This window comes from Sphaeramia orbicularis, chromosome 6 (assembly GCF_902148855.1).
Source record: "Sphaeramia orbicularis chromosome 6, fSphaOr1.1, whole genome shotgun sequence".
Classification (NCBI taxonomy): domain Eukaryota; kingdom Metazoa; phylum Chordata; class Actinopteri; order Kurtiformes; family Apogonidae; genus Sphaeramia; species Sphaeramia orbicularis.
Genome location: NC_043962.1, coordinates 39,647,851 through 39,663,147, shown reverse-complemented (window position 1 = coordinate 39,663,147; position 15,297 = coordinate 39,647,851). Strand labels below are relative to the sequence as shown.

The 15,297-nt window shown below is 38.5% G+C and overlaps 1 protein-coding gene across 2 annotated transcripts in view; it reads right to left on the bottom strand.

The window, feature by feature from the left end:
- Window positions 1–326: 326 nt before the first annotated feature.
- Window positions 327–15,297, bottom strand: part of LOC115421318 (transcription initiation factor TFIID subunit 4-like) — a 37,332-nt gene continuing 22,361 nt past the window's right edge. For both annotated transcript variants that reach the window (XM_030137142.1, XM_030137143.1), the window contains exons 13-15: window positions 13,817–13,873; window positions 8,452–8,574; window positions 327–1,811 (exon numbers count right to left, since the gene is read on the bottom strand). In XM_030137142.1, coding sequence (XP_029993002.1) covers window positions 1,650–1,811; window positions 8,452–8,574; window positions 13,817–13,873 — 342 coding nt within the window. In that variant the 3' untranslated portion in view covers window positions 327–1,649. The remainder of the gene's footprint in view (window positions 1,812–8,451; window positions 8,575–13,816; window positions 13,874–15,297) is intronic.

Here is a 15,297-nt window from a genome sequence, read left to right as displayed (position 1 = left end):
GTAAACATTTGTTTATATAGTATATAAAGGCAAAATCAAAAGTACTGAAAAACAGACAAAATAGGCTCAGACCACTAAGGCTTAATATTTGAATGTTTCTGCCAACAGAAGGTACATTGTGCCTGTTATTTTATTTTATTTATTTATTTTCAAAATACAACTTGGTTAAATTATGTCAGTGTGTATAAGTACTTTTTGAACATTTTGAGCACAATCTCAATAATACCGCGATAATAATGATAACCATGATAATTTTGGTCACAATAACCGTGATATGAAACTTTCATATCGTTACATCCCTAATTGTGACATATTTTACATTTATCAAAATATTACAGCTCTGATTGAGATTTGAGTATTGTAGCAGTTAGTTTTGGTTGGATGACTGGTGATACTGGAGCTTCACGTCACCTTTAATACTATTGTGTTTTAAAAGAATGTCAAAGACCACTTGAAGAGAAAGAACCGTTCTGTTAAAACCTAGAAACCAAAATGGACCATTCACTCCTGGTTAAGAGTTTGAGGTCCAGCCAGAGCGGGGACTTTGTAGATGGTGAAACCATCTCCACAGACCTAAATAAAGACCCTCAAAAGGTTCCTGAAGAGTCTTATGGTAGAAACAGGAAAACAGATGTACTGTTTTCCAGCCTGGTTTGGTGGTATCAATCTAATCATGTAAACAAGTATTCCCAACATGTCGAACCTTTCCTTTAACCTTTCAAGTCCGTCAAGTGTCACCATTATGAGCATGATTATCCCATAGATCCACACCAACTCCACACTCACACATACACACACACAAATATTATACGGCCTCCATGGCAGGAGTTCACACACACAAATTAAAATCTACCAACTTCGCCTTCTGAACCATTACCGGCCCCGTTACAGCACATTCACACTTCCTCACCATCTATTCTTCACAGTACTCGCGGTACACATTCCTCTGACACCAACGATCATTCATTATGATACTGAATAAAACATTCCAGAAACTCGTTATTCTTTTCCACCCTGAAGCGGCAGATGATTCAAACTGTAAAACAGACAGTCGGTTATGTGACCGTACCAACTTGTAGAGTTGAGAAGAAATTTATCACAGATCTGACTGTGATGGAAAACTTACAAAAAGAAACGACAACAAACCAGGGAGCCCATGAGCCCGGCGTCCTGAGTCGGTAGCTAAGTGGGCTACGAATAACAAGGAGTTGACATAAAATCTGAATGTCACTACGGAGAGGTTAGGAAAGAGACTCTAAAGGCACCTCTTAAGGTACAGCGCTGGAGTCCAAGCTGAGGATCTGCTCACCACACAGTCCAGAAAAGACTTTGAAAACAGACCGCACTCTCAGTTTTGCCAAGTTTCAGATCCACACCTTTTCAACTCTGCATGTTTTATATTAATATCTGTTGCTATAAGAAACACAGAGTTGAAAAGACAATGTGCTGTCCAGTTGTAGGCATGTGGATTAGCTGAAAACGAGAGATTCTTCTCAAAGTTGTGATTGAACTGATGATAAAAAAGGTGCTGGGAAGGGGACAGAAGCCAAAATAATCCGATTAAGAAACACCCGTGACGGATGGAAGAGGTGAAGTGTAATCCAGTTTGTGATCTGCAGTGGGCCAAGTGCGCTTCCTTGTGGGACACCTCATTTCAGTAGCGCCTTGTAGAGCATTAAGGAGCGGGCCGTGGTGCGATCCTGCTCCAGACAGAAGATGAAGTCCCTGAGGTTAACTCGCGTGATCCGCTGACGGAGCTGCTGGCGGGAGGAGGCGGTGGTGGAGGAGCCGGCACCAGAGCCTGAAGCAACCTGAAGGAGAAAGACGAGCATTATGCCAAGTCTGGTCACAGATCACACATCAAACCAACCACAGCAAGGGCATAATGTATCATTTGTCCCCTAAAATAATGAATACATGCAGAACTGGGAGCCAAGAACATTTAACATCTGCAGCTGAATTTTTTCTGTCCAGTACATGACAGGTTTATAGCTCCAGTGCAACTACAGCTATACAACAGATGTATGATGTATAGCTAACAATCAAATGTCATTAGTCACACACGGTACACGATAAATTATGCAGCAAAATACTTTGATGACTGTGAGATAGAAATAGTTTGACATAAATTAACAGCATAAATAAATGAGGTTCACGCTGTCAGGGGCCAACAGCAAGGGTATATCCCCAAAATCCCCCCAATCCTCTGCTATATAATAAAGCGAATAAATGACACAATTAGAAGTAGCCCGAAATGTCGGCCAGCCGATATATTGCTTTTTTTCCAATATCAGCCATCGGCCTTAAAAATTTTTTTTAAGCCAATATTTGATCAGTAGTAAAAATCTGATAAGATATTTGATCAGGCACCTGTGTGGGCAGCACTTGAAGTTCAATAAATGTTAAAAGAGTACTATGTGTACAAGTATTAATGATTTAATTTATAGTACTGCATAAAAATGTTAATTATCGAAGTATTTCAGTAGTATTTTATGGTCCATGTACTTTAAAAAATAAATAAATAAATAAAAAATTGGCCTTAAATTTCAGCCTAAAAAACTGGCTGTAGATATCGGCCATCGGCAGACCAGATTTTCAAAAATTGGCATTGGCCTTAGACAAACCCATATCGGTCAACCTCTTGAAACAACATACAAAAGATACCAACTTAATTTTGGATGATCGCTATCAACTAAATTTGAGCTTGACTGGCCTACTATTTCATTAATAATGTCCAAGAAACTGATTTTTTAACAGAAGCTCCCCTGAGCATTTGAGAAAAACACACCACCTGGTGTCAAAATATGATATCATGTAAACTCAAGGTAGTGGCATGAAGAAAGAGAATTGTTAGACAATTGATGTGAACTCAATTTGAGCTACATCGACCTGATAGTGGCAGAATAATGATCAGAGAACCACTTTTTCACCACCTAGTGAATGAAAATGACACCATCTGAACTTTGGATAGTAGTGGGTAAAAGGGTTAAAATTTTTCAAAATGAATCAGTATTTAATATCAATAATTAGATCAGATGTGGGTGAAAAAAAAACTGATCAATGAAAGTAGAATATAATGATAATTACAATATTTTTAGAGCTTTTTTATGGCACATTTTTTGTGCATAATGGTACAGCTGTGACTAATAGAATGGGCCTAAGAGTTAAAATGCACATTACAAATAAGATACTCTTCAATGTATAAAAACTATAAGTATTCAAAATGTCCCCTTTGGAAGCATTTTATCACAGCATGTTATTCTGTTTTTATCACTAGAGGATAAAGACACAAACATGTTCATGTTGTAGTTGGTGGTTGTGGAGCCAATGTTTGATACTTTAAAAATACTCTATTTGTAGATTTAATATTCAGTAACTTAATATTACACATGGTCTGGCATCTTTTATGCCTCGTAATGTCACAATAAATATTACAACATTTGCTTTCATCAAGAGGTGCTTCATTTTGTCTCAGATCGTTAAATGATGATGGAGAGTCAGACGCTGCATAAAGTCTCCACCACATCCCAAAGACTCTCAGTTGGATTCTGGACTCTGTGGAGGACAATCCGTGAAAGAAAATGATGTCTCCCTGAACCACAACTTCCCAGTTTGGGCCTGATGAATCGGGACACTGTCATATTGAAATATCAGGCATATAACAGGGAAGAAATCTATTGATGGAAAAACCTGGAACCAATGACAGGCTCTTGAGTCTTTGCTTAGTTAAATCCAGGTGCTGACTTTAGTAGAGTGCTATGCTCAAGTACAAGTGTGACAAAATTGAACTTAAGTATTTGACTAAATGTCCAAACTGAACTTAAATTTAAAGAAAGTGAAAAAAAATCTGAAAACATAGAAAACTGTAAAAAAAAAAAAATAAAAAAAATAAAAAATTATGACATCATGTTGACAGTGTCCTTGGTCTGATTCTTCATTTTAAAGTTTCGAAGCTGCTTTAAACCCTCTTAAGGTCTTGCATTTGTAAAAACACTTTCCCATACTAATACTATTACTAAACCCAGTTTGTGTTTCCTTCCACTTGGAGGTTATTTTGCATCTCCCACACATTTTTAATCACACATTCAGCCCAGACCTGTAAGCAGGTCACCACGCCTTCATGTCTAAGGTGTGTTTGCTGCCCCAGGCCAGGTACAGCCCTGCAGCTACTAGCCACACAAAACTCCTCTGCATTCACGCAGATGTTGCTACAACAAGCCCTCTTTCCCAAGATTGTACATTATCCAAACAGTAATTCAATTCACAGCAGCAATGACTCGGAGCGTCGCTTCCCATGCTGCTGAAATGTCCCGGGGCGAGCTCAATGGGGCGAAACGTCTGAAAAGAACGTCACGGGGCAGAGACGAACTGTTGTTTGAAAGAGAATACGTGAGAATGAGCAGTTTCCTGAAGTGACCCCAGGGTGACAAAGGGGAAATACAGCCCTGTTGGGTCTCTGTGGGCGGGGCCTCTGATGACTCTTTTTACCTGATGTAAAAAAAAAAGTTTGGAGCAAAAACTACACCTCGGCTGAAAATGGGCTATGAAATAGACCATTTTCCACTCGGCCCCCACGTGGCACCAAGTGATGTTTGCGAGCCACTGGTGCAAACTATTGTACAGACAACCGGGCTATTATTTCCAACATGAGCAGAGCCCCAGGCCTGAGCCAACAAAAGACTGTCTGAAAACCAAACCAGAGTTACTTTTACATTTAAATGATCTCAGGCAACAGAGTTATGTTCACTATATATTTTCTTCATTATAAAGACCTGAAAAAAAAAGAAGTTTACAAACTTTTTCAGCTTGACACCCAGGTGTGAACTCCTCAAGAACAAAACCCAAACACAAATGTAGTGGAGTAAAAATATTTCCCTCTGCAGTGTAATGGAGCTAAAGGACTGTAGCAGAAAATGGAAATTCTCTGTCCTCACATACATTTTCAGATTATTTGCAGAGGCTGTTTGAACCTCTGAGTGAAAGGCATGGTTTCTGCTGGATACTGGCTCTGATTTTGTTTGTTACGTATTTATCTGGTACAACATTTGTCATGACTGATATTACTTCTACCTTTCTGTAAAGAAGTCAAGCTCAAAGTTCAGCCCAGCGATGCTCAGAGCTGATCATCTGTTTCATCCAACTCTTCTTCATCACTCAGCTTTTCTATTTATTTATCACTGCATAGACACACCAGAATAAATCTTCACCTAGCCTCCCCCCCTCTCAATTTCTGTTGGGAGACAGAAGCTGAAAATCTTTTGTACAGATAACTGGGCTGCCATTTTGTTGTAAAGCAGAGCCTGGAGGCAGAGCTGACAGCAGAGGATAGGAATGAAGCTCCAGGTCCACACAGGAACACAATCAGAGCATTATGGAGCCACATGGCCTGTAGGCATGCTAACCTCCCCTGCACCACACATATGTCTGCACGCACCATACTGTATCTGTGGGAGCTCCACACACATCCAAAGGGTGTGGCCTCCACACTACGCTGGAGCGACTAGTTACATGTTAATACTTATTTAACTTTCAAAATAAATCTAATTGCACTTTACTGAGAAAAATGTCAAATTAAATGATAGTTACTAATCAAAGTATTGGGGATTCTACAGATTATTTTCAGTAAAATGTCTATATGTACAATACAGTTTGACTGCTTTGCATTTTTACACTGTGCAGGAAAGTCTTGATTAAAACAACATTCTCCTTTGGACATCAGAAAAGAACGTAAACTTTACAGGACAGGATGACTAGAGGTAAAAAGAAAAAAACAAAACAAAACATTTAAGTGACAATCAGTGTTGTGCAGAATATTCCGTTGAGGTTTTCACTGACACATTTAAGTGCATATAATTAAGTTATCAAACTTTGTAATAATGTAAGTTACATTATATAATACTAGGCCAAGATAGAATCTGCAGTTTATTTCAGAAGGGCCTGTCCATATCAAATGAACATGATCAAATAAAACCAAACAAAATGATGACAAGTAGCCGAGATAATGTAACCAAAATCTTTGTTTACTATTTTAGTACCAATGACTGAAAAAAATGTTAAATAAATAAATAAATAATACACAGAATTTTTTTAGAAATGGAGGTATAAGGAAATACTATAAGGTCAAGTGTTGTAATAGGTAAGACAATGAAAAATACAAACATATGTCAGCTGTTAAGATATTTTAAGATAAAACCTTATAACTGTCCACATAGAGAATACTGTCAAACTCATGTCCTCTTTCCTGTCTCTCACTGTTGTTTAATTTGTAACAACTCCTTTAACCTCACAGTACACTACTAAATACTAGGGGCTATTCATGTGTAATAGATACTTTTAAATGACTACAACTACAAACATTATGTGGAGAACCTGTCGGTGCAGATTGTTTGCAGGTCTGCTTATTACGTTTTGATAGGGTAACTAGTAATCCCTAACCATTTACATTTCAATAGTCATCTTCTGAGACTCTAGAGACATTGTATAGGTCATGACAAAGACCCTTTCTGGATGTAGAAACCACATCTCTGCTCTGCAAAACCTGAAAACACAGCTCATCTTTGAATTCACACAGAACTCGCCTGGAAACTTCCAACACAACACAAATGATTTTCCTTTGAGCCTCACTGGCTGCGTTTTCTATCTCATCTGCCCTCGAGCTGCTTCAGTACGCCCTTTAGCTCCCGACTGCAGGCCCGATCAGGCTTCAGATAAAACCATCCACCCCCACCTCTACGCCCCAGGGCGCCAGGCTGTTATGAATACATGCTAGCAATGCAGGAGCTTTGTTACTCTGACTAAAAAACAACAAATAACCAGCCATACCTTTTTACCTGAGGTCAACAGGAGAATGAGCCTCCATTAAAAAAACTGGTCAGCCTGTATTTACTGAAGCTCAGACAAGCCTAGACTGGATGGGTTTAGAAACACAGTCAAACACAGATGTACATACAGTAATGGCATAAAACCTGACTAATCCAGCTAAACATCCTATGGCTGCATTACTAACACCAGGCCAGCAAATAGCTCACATATCCCAGAGTTCATTGGCCCCCGTCAGCAGCTTAAGTAACCCCCTAAATGTTGGATTTCTCCTCAGGCCACCCCCCTCCCCTCCCTCATGCCTCTCATCCCTCTGCAGCCTTTGTCTGGGATGGCCGGGGGGTAAGCCTCAGGCAGGATGTGTGGGGAGAGAGAGGGGGATGTGTGTGGGGCGTGGGTGGGGCGAGCAAGAAGGGGGCACCCATACTGCACTGCAGCCGGCCTCCGGGCCACGAGCCCCCTCGCCCAACCCCTCCAACACCGAGCCTCGAGCTCATTTCTGCAGAGCTGAAATCTATGGATGGCCTGAAGCAGAAGAGAGAGGGAGGGAGAGATGGAGGAGGGAGGGGGCAGTCACACCCACTGCCAGCCTGGAGGCAGACTCTGACCCCCTTCACTCAACTTTGGTCACATTCACTCCTTGGATTAGAGAGGAGGGGTGAGTGTGTGTGTTGATGGAAAAGGTCATGAGTGTTTCTCTGCAGTCATCATTACTCAGGATTCAGAAGGCCTCTGCTGAAACACACATCAGCATCCACCCAACAAATAAAACCCAGCAGAGAAACCTCATCAGCTGCACACTAACATTAAACTACATCAAATCTAAGGCACTCACACCAAGAGGAAAGGACCAGAAACATTCTCCTACCCCTGACAACTGCTTGATGCGACCTCTAAAAATCTACACTCCCATTAAGAAAACATTAAAACACTAAGACAATTCTTGTAATACAGCGGTTACCAACCTCTGTTACTTGGAGACCACCCTCCTCTGACTGACCGAAAAATCAAGCCCCAGCCTCCAGACACAAACCAAAGGAATAAACAGATTCAGCAAAATGATCATCTATTATGACTTTAACTGTAGATGCTGGTGGGGGATCATCATGACATAGGACCACTGTTTTTATCGGTTTGAACTGGAAGTCAAATGGTCTTAAATCCTGTCTATGATTTGTTAGAGACTTTAAAAAAAAAAAAAAAAAGCATAAATGATGTTCTTACAGATTAGATATACTCTTATGGATAAACTCACATTCTTTGAAAAAACTTGGTCACCTCTCATTCAATATCTCACACACCTTAGCAGAAATTAACTTTTCACCTTTACTCAAACAAAGTAGTGAATAGACGGAAGAGTATGGGTGGGTAGTGGGGTGGGAGGGATATTTATTTTCATTTATCTCTGTTTTTATTTTAATGTATTTTTCCTCATTTGTGTTTTGAACCTCATGTTTAAATCTGTTCTTCCCCTGTTATATGTTTGAAGAAAACAATAAGAGTGCATTATGACCTAACTGCACATTTGTCTGTATGGATGTAAAGCCTGCATGCAATGTGTATGCAGTAAACATGTAACTGTATGACAATGTGCTCTAATAAAAACATTTGAAAGAGAAATGATGTTCTTACCTCTGTGCCAGCTGTGGCGCCACCTGGGGAGTCGAGCTTACGCTTCTTGCGTGGCCCGATGGCAGCGAGGGCTGTGAGGTTAGCGTCTCGTTGTCGCATCTGAGCCAACTCCTGCTGTTGCATCTGAGAACGGAAACAAACAGCAACAAATTCATGTATCTAAAATGTTCCAGTGTTTGGTGTTTTATTGTTGTAAACAAGAATATAAGAATATTTTGCTGAAACTCATGACTGTATTTAGTTTTGTTGTCTGGAAAGGATGACAGTATATTAGCATAAAGACTGTAAACAAAGTGAGGGAAAACAGCACTGGCTCTGAAACAGGCTAATTACCATGTTATATGGTTTGTTTACAAAATGCCTGTTTCTTCAACAGCCTCTCTGTTACAACACTCACACCCATCATGAATAATAACAGGTTTTTAGACATTTATCCTCTCTGTAAAGTCATCACACCCAATGCAAATATAACAACACAGGACAACACACTCAGCTGTCACTTCAGTGTCCTGCAGCTCCAGGTCCCTGAGGTGCAGAAGTTTTCTCTTAGGCACAAGCCCACCAGCCACCAAAGTCATTGTTTTGCATAAGAGGTTTGCATTTTTCATTAGCTGTTTGGTTTTGACATTGTTTTTTTCATGTCATTTTAAACAAGGTCAGCTACTTTATTTAGTTTATGTTTGGGGAAAATGGTTGATTTTGGTTTAGTTACAGTAACTAGCATTAGCACATACTAGGAGCACTGAGCTGCCATTGAAGGCGCTCTGGGACTAACTGCTGATCGTTCTCAGGACCATGGTCAAGGGCACTGACAGGAGAATTAAACTAAATGTACCTGTCTTTATTGGCAGGGGAAACTGGAACACCCAGAGGAAACCCACATAGATAGAACAGGGAAACTCTACATATAAAGTCTCAGACAGGGAACCGAACCCAGAACGTTGCTCCTATGAGGCATAAGTCCTACTCACTACGCCTTGGTCTTTTCTGGTGTTTGTTGGATTTAAGACTGTGTCGTTGTTCCTTAAAAGTGTGTTCACTACACACAGATGAATAGAATCCACAAGTGTGTTTGGTTTGTCTCCTTTACCTTGTCAAGGTAAACTAGGTTAATCTTCTTGTAAGAGCTTTTCAAATAGATCTGTAGGATGTTCCCCCTTAAGGCATGTTCCACATATTTTATTGCTTTCCTCTACAGGACCCTTTCCCAGAATATGACAGTTATAGTCAAAGTCCCAAATGGATGCTCTCGGTCTGACTTCTATTGTCATGATGCCAGGTGTGGATGGATTGACAACATAGACGTTTAACCTGCTGCCATCTGCTGGCATAAAAATTACACAGCAAAAAAAAAACAACCTTTTCTCTCTACTTTTATCACTTAAAGGTTTACTTGAATTAAGAAACATAATTTTACAGCTTCATAGAAAATTATTTTGAAATGTGGTTTGTTCTTGTCATTATTTCTTGTGAAGTGCGTCAAGGTGCATGAATGCGAGAAACACTTCCTGCAAGAGATGGTCAAGCTAAAAAACAGTGGAAAACGATATTGTTTATGTTTATCTCACATATCGATGCAGTTTAAGTGTCACAGTAAAGAACAGTATAAACTTAATGGGCTTAAAACCACAGTGAAAAACATTTTCCTTGGGTTTGTTTTGTATTCAATCCCTCTGTTGTTTTATCTCCTATTATATCACCTGAGTGGCTCTAGAAAATAATAAATTTATCCAAGTCTCTACATTAATATTTTCACAACTCTTGGCTACAGGAAGAAAAGACAAAAGACAAACTAAAGTTGAACCTGTTAAATATTGTGGTTTTAAACATATAACGACATATGTGTGTGTATATGTGTATGTCTGCTGTTTGGATTCTTTGTGTACAGTAACGTGTTAATGAAACAAACAGCTGCACACACTCCGACATGGCTGAAGGAGGACTGTAGACATGTGCCGTTTGACGCAGAACAGAGCAGACAGACGACGTAATTTGAGGCAACGTTTACATTCTCATTAACACACTGTAACGCTAATTGGAAGAGAAAGAGGGCACATGGCAAGTACACACAAATACACACAGTACACACATAAGCATACAGTAAGACAATTAATTAAACACACATACTGTTCTTTTCTCCCTGGTAGGAATATACTGTGACCTTTGACCCTGATGACGAGGAGGTGAGGTCAGCTACCTACAAGTGTGTTTATGTTTCATACTTATATGAGCACATGTTTAACTGAAAGTACAGTGTGTGCGTGTTGTCCTTAGATTATGTAGATGGAAATCTTCAGTATGGTAATGATAAAACTCAATATAGATGGATATGATGTGGTTAGGATAAGAATCACTACAGTCACTTTTCCATTGACCCTCAAACTGCACAAATATAACTTAAAATTTACCTAATGGAAAAAATTACAATTTCGCCAAAACTCTTGTTTTTCAATGAAAAGGTTTTGCACTGGCAAGAGGTGCATTTTCGGGTGTAGCAAAACTGGTATATTGCACAAAACTGCAATGGAAAGACCTTTTTCCATAACTAGTCACGTGAATAAAAAAATAAGACCAATGGCCCTGTAGCTTACCGGCCAAATGAAAAGCTTTGGGAAATGTATCCAGATGCCATTTATTATCACCCAGTTATGTGTATTTATTATATTACAGAAATAGCCCATGTTTTGGTCATATTCCAATCAGATCTGTAAAAAATTCAAATTCCAACTTGATATCATTTATATTTACTGAGTTATTGCATCGATCCACTTCCTATCTCTTATAATGGGGAAATTTTTCAAAGTCGCACCAAATCCAGAATGAGATCCAGATCAAAATAATTTCAGTAACTTTTGTTGACATCATCATAAAGAAGCTGTATACCAAGTTTGAAGTCAATCGGAATTGTAGTTTCGGAGAAGAAGACAATTGAAATTTTTGTAACGGACGACAGACGACGACGATAGACGACACTGGACGCCGCATGATGACAATAGCTTACAGCTTGTCAGCCAGTAAGCTTATAATAAAAAGGGATGTTGGCAGATATTACAACAAGCAAAGAAGAAGAGTTTTAAAAAAAACATGGGCACACCAGGAAACTGAATCTTTTTTTTTTTTTAGTATGGGATAGAGGGATAATATATAATAATAATGAATATATCTGTAAATCAATGTGATATTTATGTTCATTGTCATGTTTATGGAATGATTTATTGTGTCATCTCGCAATAATAAATAAGCAAATCATCGCATTTGTGATTTAATGGAAAAAACGACATAACACACTTCTGTTTTTTCAATATTTAGTAAATATCGGTAAAGTTTTGCACAGGTGTTCAATGGAAAAGCCACTATTGTTGGTTTCTATCTTCAATAAAAAGCAGTTAAATCCTGCTTGGAATGTCATTTGCTATTTTGCATGTTCAGGATACCATCACAAAAATATGTATATATATATATATTAGAAAGGAAAAAAAATTAATAAAATAGGATGATTGGAAGGTGTTTACAAAGCTGCTGATTTGTCAAATAATAAGCTAATGATCTCACCCAATCAATGAACACGGTCAATGTAGAGGCACAAATTCATTGTGAAATACTTGTTATTGTCTTTAAGGAGAGAGAGAGGAGCTGAAATCTGCACTAAACTGTTCTTAAAAGTTTGCCATGTTTGATCCATTATTCACCTCATAATCGTTACTGTTTGGCACTACCACTGTAAATGAACTGACGTATACATTTTATATTCCATTATAGTTTATTCTATATACCTTTTATTGCTTCTTTTTTTTTTTTTTTTTTTTTACCTCTTTTTTAATAACAAGGTGGGAGAAACGACATTTCAGTTCTCTATATGTCCTGTGCGTCTAGTGAACTGACAATAAAAAAAAATCTTTGAATCTTTGAAATTATTTGTAAGCAAACGAACAATGTCAACAAAGTATGTTTTACAGTACTCAACTATTCAAATGTTTTTGTACAACCTGTCAAATATTCACTGTGGAACTGAGTAGCTCAGAGCTGCACTGTACTTTATACAACATATTATCCTGTTTTAGTAATATTTTGCACACATACAGTTGATTTAGTTGCATATCAGTTTTGTTTTATGTTGCAGCATGATCGTTGTTTCATCTTACTGTGTTCTGTGTCAACTGTACAAAAGACAACAGAGCCACTTTACTAAATAGTATGATTATTATCGCATGCCCAAAACATCTGACATCATCTGTGAACCTGAGTATAAACAGACCTAAAAGCTCCTGAAACAAACTGGCAGACATTTGCAGACCGGTCCTAACATGTCTCCACTTGGCTCTTATCCTTCCTCCCCTGCAGCCTGAGCACAGAGACTTATGGGTAATGACCCTTGACCTCTGATGTCCTCAGGGCCTGCCTGAAGCGCCTGCAGTGACACGGCTGCCTGGTTGTCGCCCTGAGGTGACAGCATGTGGGAGAACAAAAGGTTCCACATGGGGTGGACGTTTGTGTGTAGGTGGGTTGGTTCTTGTGATTCATGCTATGAACAGAACATAATGTGAATCCCACAGAAAAGTGCTGTACACTGTGTGAATTTATATGCACACTGCACCGAGTCTGAAAAGGCCTCGGGTTAAAAAAGTTTCAATACATTTGTTTTGTGTTTTTATATATACACATTTCCATTTTTTCCCAACTTTAAATTCTGCAAATTCCATCCATCCATCTCTACATATACCTCCATGTTACTACAAATCTGTTTAAAACTGATTTTAAGATCTCTCTTATTAACAAGGCCTTTTTATAATTTAATTGCAGAGATTCAACATGACTTATCATTTTCTAGTGGAATATAAATCAATAAACTTGCATTAAACTCACCTGCAACCCCACGCAGAAAAAAAGACTATGGCATTATATAAGTCACATTCAGAAACAAAGTGCAAAAACAACCAAATAGTTAAACACACTAGCTCTAAACATACTGTGCTGTGTTCACTGCTTTTTGTGAAAGTGGAAACTGGATAATTGTGACTCTGAAGTGGTAACATGACACATTATTGATCGGCCTTTTTCTAGATTATACATCTCCCTCATTTACCCTTGCGTCCTAATGAATATTGTGCCTAATCCAATATTTATCTCTTAATCAACACTTATCAATAATGACTGAAGTAAACGTTTCATCATGATTCCTTTTGGGTCCTACTACCCATCCCTACTTTCAACTGATGATAACTCAGGTCCATCCAGTCATTTGACGTTCAATGCTTATGTCTCAAGATGAAAAACTGAACCATCACCATGACAACAGAACCCCATCTTCTTCATCCTTACTGAAGTTTTAAACAACAGTATTAAAAGACAAACACTGAAAACAAACCTCTTTTGCCTTCTGCTTCAAACGAGCCTGTTCAGGATCTTCTTGTCTGGCGCGACTCTGGAATTGAAAACACAGATCAGTCAGATTTGTTTTTATGTGATAACCTTTAAACACAAGAGGCCGATCACACCCCTGTGCAAACATGCTGAATGCTGAACTTAAAAAAACAAACAAAAAAACCAAATACACAAATATAATGATATAACAACAGCAAACAATGTGGCTTCATACACTTTACAAACATTTGCTTTTCATAGTAATGGAACAGAAATATGCATCCTTAATAGAAGTACATTTTGGAAAGTATTTTGTATTTCATTTCTATCCTTGATATTAACCTGTTTCTTATTTGATCCGATCATTAATAGACATCTACCTCTAGGTAGAGGTGTGAATGTAACAGAGAAAACACATTTCCATTAACTCTTAAAAACCTGCAACTAATTTTGTCACAACATCCAAATGATTTTTTTGTCTTTCTCAAGGGATTTATCATCATTTATTAGAGCCCGACCGATGTGGGATTTTCGGGGCCGATGCCGATATTGGGGGCTAAAAAAAGCCAATAGCCAATATTTCGGCCAATATCTAATATATTGGCTGATAACCAATATATCCACCAATATAAGAAATAAGATCATTGATCTACACAGGATATAATAGTCTTATATTACATAATGGTGGACATGTGAATTAACAGTTGCATCTTTGTCTCTCTCACAAAGATAAATTACACAACTTTAAAATGCTGTATAGTAGTCTTATATTAGACTAGTATGTGACCCATGGGGAACCACGGGTTGTAGATGTGGTGGTTTTTATGCTGTGAGGTACACAGGAAGTGCACGGACGGGGATGGGGGGTGAATAGTTCATAAGTAGGGGGCGGATAGTGATCCATGATTTCAGGGAGTGGGGAAGTGGCGGTCCATGATTTTCTGAGTGGTGAGGCTCTTTTTTTGGTGGGGGGGAAAACCAGATATTTTCCCATGTTTAATTCACCGATCATGTAGATGTTCAAAAAAGCTCAGAGTAAATTCAAAGGTTATTAGAAACAAATAAGGAAAAAGTGACTTTTTCCACAAAATATATCATTAACTGAACATAAAAATCATTCATCAAACTCCATAGGTTTTACTGGTGAATCAATGTTGTAGAAGATGACGGTGTTTCCACGTTCACTACAGAGCCTCTGAACGTCCAAATGGGTCATATCTGATGACCATGAAAAGATGACAAACTGTATTTTACACCAATTATCTACATGTATTGATAGGATTAGTGGTTCAGAGGTTCTTCAGCATCAGTAGATGCTTTTGGTCGCTGGTGGATGTTGGGTTTTTATGGGTTAATATGCCTTATGGACAATTTGAAGTTTTGCATTAGAAACTGTTTTGGCATGAGAAACTATGCCTCTTGTCTAGTGCCATGTGCAAATGATTACTATTACAGTGCTTTTGGTAGAATATTTATTATAGTTAC